Source organism: Arvicola amphibius, chromosome 2 (genome assembly GCF_903992535.2).
Source record: "Arvicola amphibius chromosome 2, mArvAmp1.2, whole genome shotgun sequence".
In the NCBI taxonomy this organism is placed as follows: domain Eukaryota; kingdom Metazoa; phylum Chordata; class Mammalia; order Rodentia; family Cricetidae; genus Arvicola; species Arvicola amphibius.
This window is the reverse complement of record NC_052048.2, coordinates 122,997,549-123,014,103: the sequence shown is the minus strand read 5'-3', so window position 1 is coordinate 123,014,103 and position 16,555 is coordinate 122,997,549. Positions and strand designations below refer to the sequence as shown.

Sequence of the window (16,555 nt, the reverse complement as noted above, 5' to 3'; positions counted from 1 at the left end):
CAAAAGTAGGTTCCTCAGCCAACCAAATAGCTTTCTATTGTTTCCATCCCCCAACCCTTCTGTGCATGTGAGCGCATATGCAAACACACACACACACACACCAAGCATGCACACACATGCACAATTAGTATTTGCCAGGCACATTTAGCATTTTACAATAAAACTCAATACCTGACAAGGAATTTCTAACAGATGTTACTACCCACTCAGAGCTGACCAAGTAGTTAATCCCAGGAAAAGCAAAAAACTGAGGAATCATGGTCCCTGCTTATATTGTATTAGTGAAAATAGCCCGAAACAAAATATAACTTCAAAACTTCCCAACAGCCGGGCGGTGGTGGTGCACGCCTTTAATCCCAGCACTTGGGAGGCAGAGGCAGGCGGATCTCTGTGAGTTCGAGGCCAGCCTGGTCTACAAGAGCTAGTTCCAGGACAGGCTCTAAAAAAGCTGCAGAGAAACCCTGTCTCGAAAAACCAAAAAAAAAAAAAAAAAAAAGAAAAACTTCCCAACAATTCTAGAATATGTTTCTAGGATTTTGAACTAAATTATGGCAGACAAACAGAAAAATAAACTGGACAGCATTAGTGATAGCAGTTAGATTTTAAGCAGTTCCTTGATATTGCAAATATTTTCCAGTTTTTGTTTTCTTCTTCCAAGTGAAGCTAAAAAATTAAAGAGCAATTAAAAATGTTTATGTAGCTTAAGAGATAAGTGGGTTTTTGTAGTTACGGCTCTCTAAACAAAGGGAATAATCAAACTAAATTATAGGCCAGCTCAGTGCAGCTCATTCCATTCACTGAATACGCATCCACTGATTCTTACATGATAAGTGCTGTTATACATTTGGAATACAAAACGATCTAAACACGATCCCATCTTTACCTCCCCAGATGATTGAAGACTAAAAACCTGTGTCTTCACCGTCAGAAATGGCGTCTGAGCACAACCAGCAGCGTGTAAGGCACAGCTGTGTCAGTCAACTGTGCAGTTCCTGCTCCTGCATCTACTGTTTTCCGTTTGTCTCAATGCAAACCATACAAGACACGGTAGGGCTGATTTAACTACTAGTTATCAGGTACACAGGGTACTCCTGTAAAGAAGAGGTTTCTCTAGCAGGTCTTTTCATGTCAATGGCCAGTTACTGCCTTGGTTCAGGCCCTGCTGATATCCGGGCATTAGGGATGTAGTACAGAGCACACGCACCAGGCACCTGGAGCAGTCACCTGTCAGTACAAGGGTTACTTAAACTCTATCCCCATCTAAATAGGAAACTAGACTCAGAGTTTAATGTCAGTGCTTAGGTCTTCCGCATCAAACTCCAGAAATAAACGTTTTTCTTCCCTCCTCAGTATGCGCTGACCCACAATATGATCCCATCAGTCACAGTGATTGCCTCTGTCGGTGAGGATGGCAGGGAAAGTTTGGCCGATTTAATAAGCAATTGAAGGGAGGAGGATGTCAGTATATTTAGCAAGAGAGCTTGGATGTATGTAGGTTATACGCAAATATTGTGTCTATAAAGGAGTTGAACACTAATGGATTTCACAATTTGCTGAAGGTCCCAGAGCCTACCCTAAGAATACTATAGGATGGCTGTACTTTTCCCTTTTCTCTGTCTTCCGTTCTCCCCTAGGCTCCTAACAAATTGTGGATAGCTGCCATCATTTGTGTGGCTCTTAAAGCAATATACTTCTCTGTACCAGACAGGTTCCCTGTGTGGTTCAGTGTATAAGATATACTAATTTTCTACTATCAGTTTCCCCCCAAGGCCTTATATATGTCTATACATAGCTTCTGATTCTTAGTCTCTACATCACAGTATTCCTTTTCTACTTTATTTATTAACCAGGTGTTTGTTGTTGTAGCAGGGTCTGACTGGCCTAGAACTCATGATCCTTGCTTGAGTACTGGGATAACCTTTCTTTCTCTACCTCAAAAATCTCCTGTGGCTAAGCAATATATAAAAACGAGAGTTTTTACAAGAGGGCTACATAGATTTTTACTTTGATATCTCAGTTTGTAAAGATTTTGTTAAATAGACAATAGCCTAAAGTCTTGCACTGTGCTAGCATACAAAAGTCCTGATAGGACTATTATGTGAAGATGGAGGTTACAAAAACAACCAATGGCAAGATTATGATTTGTAGATGTAAGCCATTTCAAGTACTGCCAAGCACACAAATCTTCATTAAACTACTCTATTTATCCTTGAAAGGAACAATACATTAGGGGAAAAAATAACTAATAAAATCTGAACTTAATTTGAGTATTTCCTATTAACGTGTCCCATGACTTTGGAAAGTCATTTAAGCAGCCCGTGGCTCCAGAGCCATGCAGATAATAGCTCTGGTGGTACAGCTCACATTTTGAGGGGCAGCACACTCGTTTGTCCACTTGTATCTACTAAGTACCAAGTACTGTGCTAAGGAAAGTGAGGCACATAAGGACTCGGAACTTCTCTGAGCTCATAAACCTCTTCACACTGTCTTCTGCGATGATTGCAATCTCAGAGTTACGCTTAAAGGTTTGCTCCCAGTATGTCTGTTTCCAAATTTATTTCCTTACTCGGTAAGGCTTTATAGCCTGGCTTTTATTTATCTCTTTATTCAGTTTTAGAAACTTATTCCTATAATCTAGTACAGAAACAGAAGCAGAATACTAGACTCACAAACAGGGAGGTTTCAAAAGTGTGGTGGCATTCAGAGAATAGGCTATATAAATGCTAGGTAAATGCTGGTTTAGACCACTGCCATGTGGGTCAGTAAACTGACTGGAAACACTGAGTGGGGAGGACATGCTGTCTAAGTGTGTGGCATCACTGATGGGGCTGTGGGTCCAGATGCAGCAAAAAGCAAAAGCAATGCACATTTCACACACTGTGCAAAGCAGCAGAGTTGATTTCTCCTGCCATCACTGTGTGTGCCAGACTCCGCATGCACCAGCCTCTGAAGGCAGACTTCTACCAGCAGCTCTCCAGGGGACTTCAAATCAGCGTCCCGCATACTCTGAGGCTTCCAGTTTCTACGTAGTTATTAGTTTCTCCTGCTCCCCAGTCCATAAATCCTGTCACTTAAATACACACACATGCACGCACGCATGCACGTGAACACACACACTCTACTGTATAGGTTTGCTCCTCTGGAGAGCCCTAACATAGTTACCTAGTGGAGAGAAATATAATCAGAGTTGTGTATTAAGAAACCTGACCTGATGGTTACATGTAAGGTTAAGTGAAGTATGTGACTAGGTGCCAGGATAATGAAAAGGAGGCTCACACGGCGGGCTAAATGATCATGCAATCCGGGGGGGCACAAAGTACAACCTATTGCTGTAGGTAGGCCTTGTCGTCATTATTACACTCAAAGTGCCTTAAGAGTAGCCATATTACTATATTCTGCTATCACCTGTTTTAGGATGTCACATGTCTTATAAAATCACTAAGAATAACTACTAAAAGTCCTTCTATGGCCTAAGAATACATACCTCTTCACTGAGAAGGGGCACACATTCAGGTTGCAGGGGTCTCGGAACTGACAGGCCAGGTCCCGGCAGAGATACATTTGACAGGCGTCTCTTTCTTACTCCACTACAGTTATTTGGAATCTTGAAGGCACATCGTTTATGATAATTTAATCCACAGCCTAAATATATTTTAAGAGTAAAATACAAAATTTTGTAAGATAACTATTTGAAATCTGATAAATAAAACCCAGCATTTCTTTCTTTATTTTTTCTGGCAACAATACCAACCTTAATTAAGAACTCAGACGACAGATGATGTAGAAGGTAACAAATTCAAGAATAGTACATATGTAGACAGGTTTATTTAGAAATGTTAATTAGAACAGTAAATCTTGACTTATGATAGCTAAGACAACCACTTGGAAATTTATTTGAAACATAAAGTACTAGACTCATCCCCAAATCTATAGAATCAGAAACTCTGGGGTTAGAGTTCAGAAAAGCATGTTTTATGACACTTGGCAAAAGTTTATGAGTTTCTGGCTTCAAGCACTATTCAGCAGCAAACTGAGGCATGCATGCAACAAACCTACAATGATGAGAAAATTATATGGAACTCAACCATCAGTGTTCATGAATATAAAATAATAGTAAATAATAATACAGAGTAATGGTATTTTATACATATATAAAACAAAGGGTATATGTGTCATCTGTGCACAGCTATGTGTATATGAGCATGGAGACCAGAGATCAACCTCAGCTATCATTCCTTAGGAGACATTCGCCATGTTTTGGGGGCAAAGTCTCATTGGGACTGGGAGCTGTAAGAAAACCCTAGCCATTCTCTTTTCTCCAAACTTCCCAAACACATATCACCACACCCAGTATTTTGGTTTGGTTTTTTTTTTTTTTTTTTTTGTTTCAGTCTGTGGACTGAACTCAGGTCCCCATGCTTGTGTGGCAAGTACATTACTAACTAAGACATCTCCCCTATTCTAAAAATATGCTTTATAGGAACACAGTCTGCTGTTTATTTACATAATATCTATGGTTAACTGCTAAATTTTTAAAGATTTTTTTAAAAAAGTTTTCTGTGTATGAATGTTTTGTCTTCATGTGTGTATATTTGCCATGTACATGCCTGGTACCCTTGGGCATCAGATCCTATGGAACTGGAGTTACAAATGGTGTGAGGCACCATGTGGGTGCTGGGAATTGAACCCAGGTCCTCTGAAAGAGCAGCAGGTACTCTCAGGTGATGACCCATCTCTCTGGTTCCTATGGTTAGTTTTACATTACAGCAGCGGAGGTAAGTCACAATGGCGACCACATAGCCCGCAAAACCTAAATAAAGTATGTGCCTGCCACTACCTTACAAAAAAGCTAACTGACCCTCCACAGGAGAAGACTGCTTCTTACTCAGACTTATGTACCTGCCGCCTACTCCTAGCAATTCTCACTCACAGCAATCTGACATTTTACCACTGCACAGAAAAAAACTAAAAATGGAATAAAGACCTGTAATAAAAAGTGGCCAACAATAACTAAACCATTGTTTTGCGTCAAATATTTTGTTTACATTACCTTCTTTAATTATTTATGAAACTGGTAGAGTAGACTACATTTCAGAGAGAAACCATCGCTTAGAGGTCTACTAAGTTGCCTATGCAAAGGAACCAGTAGGTGGAGGCAAAGGAAAAGCCAGTCCCCAACTTTGCAATTCTAAATCCTCACTACCTAGATACCAACTATGATCTTAGTGTTCCATTGGTAATTCGAAAATGCAAATGTAAAATCCTCTTTCAAATTAATACACCAATCTAAAAGCACTTACCTTCACATTTTAATCCTTGACGTACCAATCCCCAGAGCATTTCACCACAATAATCACAAAAAGTAGGTGCTTTATAAGAATGTACATAGAGAGTATGAGGGCGAATCTGGAAGTCTTCTACTGTGGCCAAGGCTTTTTTTTTAAAAAAAAAAAAAAAAAAAAAAAAAAAAAAAAAAAAAAAAAAAAAAAAACAAAAAAACAAAAAGAAAGTATTAAACCATATTTTTTAATTGCAAAGACATTAGGAATGGTCGCCATATCCATTTATATCAAAACAGGGTACGTTCTCTGAAAGTTTTATGTGATTACAAAATAAATTATTTTTAGCATTTAAAACTGCGATCTAAAATATTTTACTACATTTATTTATTATTTGTGTGTATGAGTGTTGGGGGAGGAGACTGTGCCATGGCACATGTGATGTCAGGGGACAACTTGTAGGCATGAGTTCTCTCCTCCTACCATGTGAGTTATCTGCTGAGCCGTGGCCCAATACTGCAATTTCAAGCAGTAGTTTTAGAAGTCCAAGAGCTTTAAATGAGTTAAGCTCCAAATAAACCATGTTGGAAGTCTTTGGCTAGGTATACCGAAAGCATTGTCTTATAGCTTAGGACAGACTGAGAAAGAAAACACTGAAGTAAATGATAAAAATCAAAGTGCTATGGAACTTAACCTCATTGTCAAATGTTTCTGTAAGAAGAGACACTGAGTTCAAACAGACTGCCAGGACTCCTTTCTCCTCCATGAGCAATGGAGCAGTAGATACAGACACATTTCTTTCACTTCAACTTGAAAGTCACTAGTGACGTCCCTGTGGTTTGACGAAATGTCCAAAGCCAAGAGGGAATGAATGTGATCACGACCTTAAAGGAGAACAGCACAGAAATCCCCGTGTGAGTGAGGAGGAAGACAGGAGGTCGTGGTGGAAGACCAGTGCGGGGGAGGAGAGGACTAGGCAGACAGAAGAATCAGAAACAGATGAGAAGTGTTAGGACCAATAAGGAAAAGGAACAGTTAGAGAGGTCTCAGGAAGAGCCTGAAAGATGAGTGTGGGAGGGTGCCTGGCCACCTGCTTCCTCCATCACTGTGGCACTCCTCCTTCCCTCGCACTACCCCAGGCTATCTGTCCACGGGCTGTTAGGAGACTGGAGATGGCGGGAGCTAGGGAACAAGGGACGGCGAGAAGGGCAAGGCAGGAACGGAAGTGGAAAATGTCCACTGGGAACAGGAAGGAAGAAACAGTCTTAAGTCGTGCAAGTAACCAGCGCTGACACTTTCTCTTCCAGGTCTTAAATATTTCCCTCTTATCCGCATTTTCTCTTTGGACCCTCATTTCTCTTCGTCTATGCTTTTTAACAGAAATGGGGGGAAAAGCAAATTTAATCAGTTTTTTTTTTTCAACCTACAGAAAGAGAATTTCTTTTCAGTTTAACTGGTAATTCCCTTAGCTTCAAAACACTTAAGTAATTCCACTTTTTTCCCCTATTTTCTCATAGTGATATAACCTTCCTGAAAGTGAAAGCCATGCAGAAACCATTACTACACATTAAAGAAGTAAGCAATTACACAGCACCACAGCTAAGAGCAGCAGAACACGGAACTAGTGTGGTAAATACTCCTTGTGGGGTAAAAGTAAAAGGGGAAAAGGAGCCATTTGCTCACCTGACAGGACAACTTCTACAAGATCTCCTTCATGTATTTCATCTGCCGAGGTAATCAGCTGCAAAATATTTTCCGAGTTCATGTCGTGGCGAAAGAGAAGAATTTTATCATACATGCCAAAGAATCCACACTCTGGAAACTGTAGGGAAACAGCCCTGTATCAACATCCCATAGCTTTCTACTGTTGTTAAGTATGCTATAAAAGAATTTTAAAGTGTTCCAGCTTAATGCTGGCTCCTAACAACTCTTCTAATATCCAAAAGGTGAACCTTGTACTCAAATATCCTGGTTAATTTTAAAGCTCAAAAACAAAAAAGTAAATTTGCAAACAAGTAATCATTACCTTAAAATACAGGTCTCTTACAAAATTCAGACTTCTAAATTGCTGTAAGAGAACACAATCTTTCACTCACTCTATTCTTAGCCTGAAAGGCAAGAAGTTGTTTCCATCCGTTCGAGCGGTACTGCTCAACACACCATCAGCTACTCCTAGTCTTTGGATGTGACATGTAAAATGTTCATGTGCTAAAGGCTTGTGCCTTGTCTCTATTGGGAGTGACTGAAACAATTAAAACCCAAAAACACCAGTTAAAGAAGGAAAGCAACATTCAAACAAATTTATGACCCAGAGAGGATACAAAACAATACTGCAACAGACACGTGACCTAATGGATAATGGTAGCATGAACTGAGGATAGGGAGTGGCCCAGTGTTTATCTAGAATGTGTACTACCCAGGCCAAGCCTCAGCGCTTCACAGATATACGAATATACAAACAAATACCCAAACACAGGTAAAAGAGTACAGAAAATATTAAGAATAATTATTTAAAATAAACCTTCGTAGGTCTAGAGACTAAAAGACGTTAGGGTCGCCATAAAAAAATCATTTTCTAGATAAGCACCTGTAAATATGACAAATTACTGAGTGACTAGAAGAAAAGGTCTAAGTACTGGCTTGCAGAAAACCCTATCTATTATGATATTACATAAGTGTGTTTAAGCTAGGAATTATCTTAAAGCAAATGTCAGAACCAAAATAACAGAAAACATAAACTGAAAAAAAAAATCAAGAAAAGATTAAACATTGTCACTGAAATTCAGAGAATCACTGTGACCAATCTTTAAAAACATCCGAGGTTTAGAGGCATGACTACATTAAAGATAAACATCTACAGAGAAACAGGAAATAAACCATAAGCACATAGTTTTAAGACGTCTAAACAACATACAAGATAAACAGAAACAACCTGTAAGGAAATTAGTATACAGATATTTGCTATTCATGAGTTTTAAAAATTCAGAATATAACTCAACTCTGCTCACACATGAAAATCATGTTTAAATTTTAACATTTTAAAGAAATTCACTTCCTCTCAATACCCCACAAGGCACAGGAAACATCACAGAAGAGGGGCCAGAGAGACTGCAAGAGCCAGAGGCAAGGGTAGCTGGAGTGGATATGCAGGACTGCTGCAACCACGAGCTCTCAGCAGCTGTGGCTGCCTATGCGAGACCTGCACAAGAACAAGCCAATCTGCGTTCCAGCACACGGTGGGAGGGACGGAGTCTGCAACCCCTAACTGAGAAGATATGGGCAGGCGATAGAGAGTTTGTCTTTAAGGGCGTGGGGGTAAGGCTGCCTGTGCTCCACATCCAGGACTATATGAGTAACACAAATGGACAGGAGTTAGCGGGAGGGATGGAGGTGAATATAATCAAAATAAATTGCATGAATGTCTTAAAGAATTAATAAAACATTTAAAACATTATAAAAATCCTGCCCAGGCTTTCTTTTCAAATGGATGCCTGAATTTTAAATTTACTTTACAAATATTATTCACTATATTTACTAGTCTTTTTTAAAGTTTTAGATGTAGAGAAAAAGTCATACAAAAATTATACAGCATTCCCATTTACCCACTTTCCCCATTATTAACACTTTATAGTAGTATGATACATTTATACCAAATGTTATCATATTTTGTTTAGATTTCCTTAGCCTCCTAAATTTCCTTTCTCTTTCCAGAGTCTCATCCATGAATCTATGTGACCTTCAGCTACCAGATATAATTATGTCTTTTTTGGATGTAACAACTCACATTTTGCAGCTTCTGGATATTTTGATTATGTTGCTTACTGGTAATGTGTTTTATAGTATGCCTCACTAGTGAAACTATCTGATGTTTATCTCATTATTAGATTGAGGTTTGGGTTCTGAGGAGAAGACTGCACAGGTAAAGTGGCATCCTCACTACACTCTCTCAAGCCTGACTGTGCCCTGATTTTTATATCCTGGGGGTCAAATTTGAGTGCACATAGCAAGCACTTTATTAAGCTATCATGCTAGGCCCTGATTTCAAATCTTATTAATTATATAATCTTAATGAGTTTCTCTACCTGTAAAATAGAGCATACTTTGCACTTACCACGAAAACTAAAAGTTAATGCAACATTAACTTTGAACATTAGCCATTACTGTTTCCAATGTTTTGTTATAATAAGCAATAGCCGGTGCATAATCATATATTCCTTACCGTTACTACTTCTGAAGTATATGTAAAGAATTTCCCAGACTATTTCCTGGGTCAAAGTGTACATATAAATGAAACTTTCAGACACTGCCTAACTAGTCTTCATGAAGGCTGTATCAGCTTATACGTATACAGGCAAACATTAAGTTTGTGGGACAGGGGAAATGGCTCAGTGCTTGCCCCAGAAGCACATGCGAGCACTGGAGTTCAGATCCCAGAACCTATGTAAATGTGAGGCAGGTGTGAGGGCCCTCCTGCTCCAGCCTTGGAGGGTGAAGACATGTGAAGTCCCCACAGCTAGTCGGCTAGCAAGACTTCACATTAGTGAGCTCTGGGTTTGACTGAGAGACCCTGTTTCCATGAATAAAAGTAGAAGAGCAACATCAACCTCAGGCCTTTATATGCTCATATACACATGTGTACCTCATTTGCATATACTTGGGCCCACACATGCAGAAGGCATGCAAATACACATATGAACACGACACACTTGAAATGGAGTAAGAAAAGTTTGTTTTTGCCATGTGCTATTTTGTAAGTGCACTATCAAATTTGTTGCTCTTACACGAAAAGTGATACTTCCGTGTATTTCAACTTGTATCCCCACCCCCTTTCTTATGTGTTTGCAGTGTACATTAGCATACATGTCATATGCATATGCGCATCTTTCACTTTATTTAATGAAGCTAGCTCTTTCCCTGAACCCAGAACTCACAGATCCCAGCAAGTCTGGCCGGCTTGCCCCAGGATTCCCCGACTCTGCCTTTCCACGTAGCCAACGTGTTCTTCTCATGTGGATTCTGGGGATCTGAACTTTGGTCCTCATGCTTACAGGGAGAGAGCTTTATCCATGGAGCCATCTCCCTTGCCCTGATTTGTATTTGTTCATTATACAAGGCGAATTATTTTTCATATGCTTAAAATATTATAAAATTTGTTATTTACATCTTGCCTATTTTTAGTAATTCAATGATCTTCAAAACTCCAAGTTCAACTGTTCTTCAGACTGATTTTTTCTTCTATAATGATTTTGGTACATAGGGGTTGCATGTAAAGTCACGAACAAGCCAAGCATCGAGTTGCACACATGCAGTACCAGCTCTATAGAAACAGAGGCAGAGGATCTGATGTTCAAGGCCACTCTTGGATAAACAGGGATTTGGAGGTTGCCCTGAACCACATGACAAAAAAAAGGGGACACGAACAAAACATTAAAAGATATAAACAAAAGCACTTTATATTTTAAAGTCTACCAGAATAACCTGTCAGTGACTTGGACAAAAAACTGAGGCGTTTCAAAGACAATTGCTGTTTTTCTAAGCTATGCTTCAATAGAATATGGAATAAAGGAAAAGATCACTTTTGCACCCAGTTGTGTAATTTTAAAAGGAAAAAACACTATTGTGGAATAATAATGCAAATCAATATATATTTGTGAATGTATACCTGTGTCTCTGCTGTTCACATTTACAGGGGCGGGAGAGAGGGAGGACTGCTGCACTACTGGTATGTTTATCTCTAACACACAAGACATACTAATAAAATGGAGTAGATACCTTCTAAACATTCCCATTCTCACGGACAACAAGGACACTCGGGACAAGGAACACGGTTAGAAGGTAGCATAGTTGAGAACACATTCAGTAGCTCTAGGTAATGAGCACTAGCTATATTGTATTTCTCTAGGGCTCTCAAATGAGACTAATTTGCCCCAGAAGGTACATACATGGTGGTGTCTTTATACATATCTACTTTTCAGAATTTGGGTTTGTGCACATTTACTAGGTAAGGTTCTGCAGAATTCACAGGCTGGCCTCCATCACAGAACTATCTGGTAAAACTGCAGAATTCACAGGACGGCCTCCATCACAGAACTATCTGGTAAAACTGCAGAATTCACAGGACGACCTCCATCATACTATCTGGCCCCAAATGCTGATTAAAAGCTCAATCCGAGAAGCCCTACTGGTCTAGAATGAAAGGAGTCAAAATTCTAGAGCCTGGGGAATGTGGAAAGGAGTGAGTACCCTTCTGAAAACAGACAAGCCCATGGTTCTTTCCCTACCCTACCCCAGCCCTGATTAGAGGGAAAAATGAAGAACAGCTTAGGAACTAGTTTAAAAGCAAAAAAGGCCTTCAATTTGGCCTGTTCCCAACCTCACCTTAATTTCTCGATTTACTTTCTACATTTGTGTCAATGATTCCTCTGGATTGTGCAAAATGAAGTCTTTCCCCAGTTCTGAACAACTGTGGCTAAACACTGCAGCCCTGTCCCACGTCACTAAACATCTGTCAGTAAAATGTTAGGTAAGGCAGGAAGCTTGCAACACTTTTATTTTACTTGGCCAAACAACACTTTTGCGTGTTAACAAACAACTTTGGAATTCAATATTATCGGAGTGAATTATTTACCTACCACTAGGCTTTTTTGTTTTTCTAAGGTAGTATGGGTTCTAGTCTAGAAAACGAGATATGCTTGGAGTTTTAACACCCATATGTTTCTGTTTTCATATGGTGAGTGAAGTACACACCAATTTCAGAGGCTTGAGGACCCCCCCCCCCCACGGAATACCAAACTGATCTTTAATCTTGATTTCAGGTATCCCTGTACAATAAATCTTAAAAGTGCCCCTAAAAGTAAAGACATGCTAAGGATGTCCTCTCCGCAGGCTTCCTTCAGACTCCTCAAGAACCCAGAACTCCTGGCACTTATTAAAAACTCTGTTGACTGTTAGCAGTAATAAAGTCTTCAGAAATAAGACATATTAATTTAGTATCAATCTCTGGAAAGTGTTTAACTAAAGGGTTCAATGACAACTTCTACATAAAGCCAAAACTCGCTCGTCTGGACAAGTCAATCAGAAATGAGTCAACAGGAACCTGGATTCATTCTTACCTTTCATCAGTGATTTCCAACTCAGAATTCTCTGGATATCACATGCCAGAAGTGTTGCTCAATTTAACACCTCACCTGCACTTTTAACATAAACCACAGAAATATATTTTTTTCCTTTTAAAATTTACTCACGTCCCCCTCTTCTTTTGTGATTAGTTCTTAAGTGTCCTTGATTTAAACTTCTGGGACCTTCTCTCCTTTACCTATGATTGCAACCTGAATGTGCAGCAAGTTAAAAAAAATTTTTTTAATCTCCAGTTTGAGCTTAAGTATTTAGTAATGGCTGCCTGACACTCTTTAACCTAGATAAAAAATGCAGGGGAAGGATTAGAATGTCACCAAGCGGCTGTAATACAGCTGCAGTAGAAAGAGTGGGAGAGAGAACAGCACACAATGACAGCTCATTCTAGAAAACAAAAGATACAGCTGGGGCTTTCATCTACTACGGCAGAACCTGAAAATTACACTCAATTCATGTCTGCAGAGACAATGGATTCATTCATTCTAACACACCAAATCACTCCTAAAATACACTGATATTCGGTCTTCAGATATGGTATTAACGTGGTCAAAACTAAAGCAAAGTGTTTTAAATCAGCTAAAAGCAGTCAGTGTTAGTCAGTATTTCAATATTACTAAAGACCATTATAACTCAAAATAAATTGCTTTCTGCCAACTTCCTTTCCCATTCCAACGACATCTAGTTTTTTTGTTCAACTAATTAACAGAAACAATAGCTTTAGAGGGGTATCTTTTAAGCCTCTCATCAATATGAAAGCAAGAAAACAGGGAGCTAGCAATCGCTGGGTAATTACACACCAGACATTGTGCATGTATTCTCCCCTTTAAACAAACACTTGATTTTATTTTCTATAGATGGCCATATATCAAAACTAAAATCAAAATAATGTTTTGTTTACATGCTGCTATACATACTATACATACCTTTATACATACCTATATATACTATCCATATGCTAGTGATATTCACTGAAGTCATAAGACACCTACAGAACCAAGGATCTTTCTAAAATTAGAGGTTTTTAAGCCACAGGTATGAGTATTTTCCGGGCACTAATACCCCAGGATGGCAGAGCTTTACATTTAATCAGCATAACTCTTTATGAAGGTAAATATTCTAATCCCAGGCTCTCAGGAGGAAACAGGATTAAAAATGAAGCGACTTGAAAAAGATCTATCAATACAAAACAAAGTGATAAAATGAAAACCCATTCCTGGTCTGTCTCTTTGATTCTAAAGGTAGGAGATAATATCGTTTCCTAGCTTATAAAGAAAAACCTTGCATTAAAAACATTGACAACATAATTTCAACGTCTGGTTTCCATGCATGAATAATTGCTGTAATCATGAACCAGGCATTCGCCATATTCTGTCAGTACTGATTTTCTTGTAATCCGACACTTATACATGGCCCCCAACTGTGACCTGATGGGCACATGTCACCTGGCTCAACCCCAGTTCCATCTGCTGCTAAACTGCTTTCTCAGGTCTGACTGCCAGCTCCACTACTTCTCTGCGGCCTACTGGCAAAAACGCCCTCCTTCAAGTCTAGAAGGTAGAAACTGTATTTGTGTTCATATTGCTTTATAAACTATGAATAAAGAGGTATCCAGGAGCAAGTGGGTAGTTCAGTGGTAATGTACATGTTTAGCATGCAAAAGGCTCTGGGTTCAATCCTACCACCCCATATGTAGGATAAGATCTTATATTCATAGTCTAATTGTATACTCCAAAAACTGTATTACTTTTGAAACAAAGATAATTAAGCCTAACAGGAAATCTTATTTGAAAGACCTAAAACTACAACTCCATTTATAAAATTTTAATCAAGATATTCATATTCTTTGATTTATTAAGATCCCAGAATATCATAAGCAGAAGGTTCAGGTTTTCTCAAACATAAAAGTTCTACTTCTCTATCAGTTTAACTTAAGGACTTTTAACCTCAGTATTACTAACACTTTGGGTCAGAAGATTGCTGTGGGTATTTTGGCAGCATCTCTGCTCTCTACCCAATAGATGATGCCAGCAGCACAGTTATGACAGGCAAGAACATTTTCAGACATTACAATGTCCACTGTGGCCCAGAGCTCCCTGGAGGTAAGGACACAAGCTGAACTTGGTCTTACACATTAGACATTAAGGTAACGAGGATCTGTGTCCCCCAAATAGCACAACAGCCTAACCTAATGGAATAAGGAACATGTTCACTATTTGTATTACCTTGATTTTAGTATAAAAGCAAGTAAAATGTGCCCTGCATTAAATGTTTCCTGAGAGTAAGGCATCTTTGAGGAAAGACATGAAGAAGCTAGCACTGACCTCAATGTATTATGCTGGAAGACTTTCAAAGTCTTTTTTTTTTTTCAAAAAAAAAAGGAAGCTAAGTTTTGGCTTATGCTAACAACAACAACAACAAAAGAAACTCCACCTCACTCCACCCTCAGGATGAGTCATGGAATTGGAAGAAATTCAAAGAGTGACCACTTTTAGTCATATCTAAGTTTTAAACAAAGCTCAAATAAAAACAATCTGTTATTTAAGTAGATATTTTCTTGGAGAAAACCCCCTTTGTGTATGCTGATGTAGTTTGCCAGTGTTTAACCAGGTTTATGCCTTCTTCAGGCTTTGAATCACTGCCATTTCTGTGAGATTTGACCAGATTCTTCAGTACACCAGAGACCAGTTATCTCTTTACTCCAGCTGAACACATGCTGTCTAGTCTGTATTCATTCCCATGTGCTTGTTTACCAATTTATTGAATCATCTTGTGAAATAGATGTTGTATCATCCGACCCAATGTCTACTATGGACAGTGTTTTTCTTAGCAATATGGGAGCTTTTTTGGAGGGGGGCACTGATCTTACCACCCTTATTTTTGTCTTATTATTTTTATAGCTGACATTACGGTTTACTGACCTAAAAGTGAGTTACCCTACTGCTGACAAGTCAGTCAGTTCCAGTTTACAGTGACCTGCCTTTGACCCCAGTTTGAGTATTTAACTTACTCCCTGCGGAACTTATCAGGTGGGGACAGCATAAAGCCCCCTCAACACCTAAAACTGGTTTTCAAAAATTCAGTTTATGGGAAAATGACCTCCTTTAGCATATGCCTAAAATAAATTACAGGCTTTAAAAACTTCTGGTTAAGTAGTACCTAACTATAATTATTGCAGATCTCTTTCTAGTTTTTTTTTTCCTTTTTTTTTTTTTTTTTTGGTGGTCTTTTGAGACAGGGTTTCTCTGTGCAGGCCTGGCTGTCCTGGAACTCACTCTGTAGACATGGCTGTAGAGTATCTCAAACTCACAGAGATATTCATGCCTCTGCCTCTCCAGTGCTGAGACTAAAGGTGTGTGCCACCACTGCCTGTTTTTTTTTTCTCACAGATTTTAAAAATTAATGCTCTTGACAACTTTAGAATAACATGAGATAAATTTTTGGCTAACACTGTCAGGTCAAAAAAAATTCCATTAAGATCTTTAATTTAACATAGGAATTTGAGAAGTAAAAATTTATACACTATTAGTCCTTCTTTGTCAGAACAAAACATTCATGTCACCCTTAAAAGACTTAAAAATTTTTCTTTTACAGTTTAAGATTTTATTATACTCCCTGAGATAATTATCACTAAGTCCTATTAATCATTCTTTTCTTTTAATTTTTTTAGATTTATTCTTATTTGTGTCCATGTGTATGTGTGCATGCATGTCTGTGTATGCCATGTGTATGACAGCAAGCACTTTTATTTTTTTTTTTTGGTTTTTCGAGACAGGGTTTCTCTGCAGCTTTAGGGCCTGTCCTGGAGCTAGCTCTTGTAGACCAGGCTGGTCTCGAACTCACAGAGATCCGCCTACCTCTGCCTCCCGAGAGCTGGGATTAAAGGCGTGCGCCACCACTGCCCGGCTAAGCAAGCACTCTTAACTGATGTGTCATTTCTCTACCTCAATTTTCTTTATTACTATTTTTTTATTATTTTATCTTATATGTGTGGATGTTTTGCCTACACGTATGTCTGTGTACCATACATATGTGTGTTTGGTGTCATTGGAGATCAGAAGAGAGTATCAGATCCCCTGATACAGGATTTATACATGGCTGTGAGCTGCCACATGGGTGCTGGGTCCTCTGGAAGAGCAGACACT

The 16,555-nt window shown here is 38.9% G+C and overlaps 1 protein-coding gene across 4 annotated transcripts in view; it reads right to left on the bottom strand.

Annotated features, from left to right (window-relative positions):
- The window catches only part of Prkd3 (protein kinase D3), a 67,528-nt gene that overhangs the window by 28,453 nt on the left and 22,520 nt on the right, over window positions 1-16,555 (bottom strand). Inside the window, exons 1-4 of one of the 4 annotated variants that reach the window (XM_038318973.1) lie at window positions 11,658-11,777; window positions 6,963-7,101; window positions 5,301-5,432; window positions 3,485-3,642 (exon numbers count right to left, since the gene is read on the bottom strand). In XM_038318973.1, the coding sequence (XP_038174901.1) occupies window positions 3,485-3,642; window positions 5,301-5,432; window positions 6,963-7,077 (405 nt within the window). In that variant the 5' untranslated portion in view covers window positions 7,078-7,101; window positions 11,658-11,777. Of the gene's footprint in view, window positions 1-3,484; window positions 3,643-5,300; window positions 5,433-5,973; window positions 6,164-6,962; window positions 7,238-7,375; window positions 7,505-11,657; window positions 11,778-16,555 lie in introns of those variants that run through there. The other 3 variants (XM_038318974.1, XM_038318975.1, XM_038318972.1) reach the window with 3 other exon arrangements.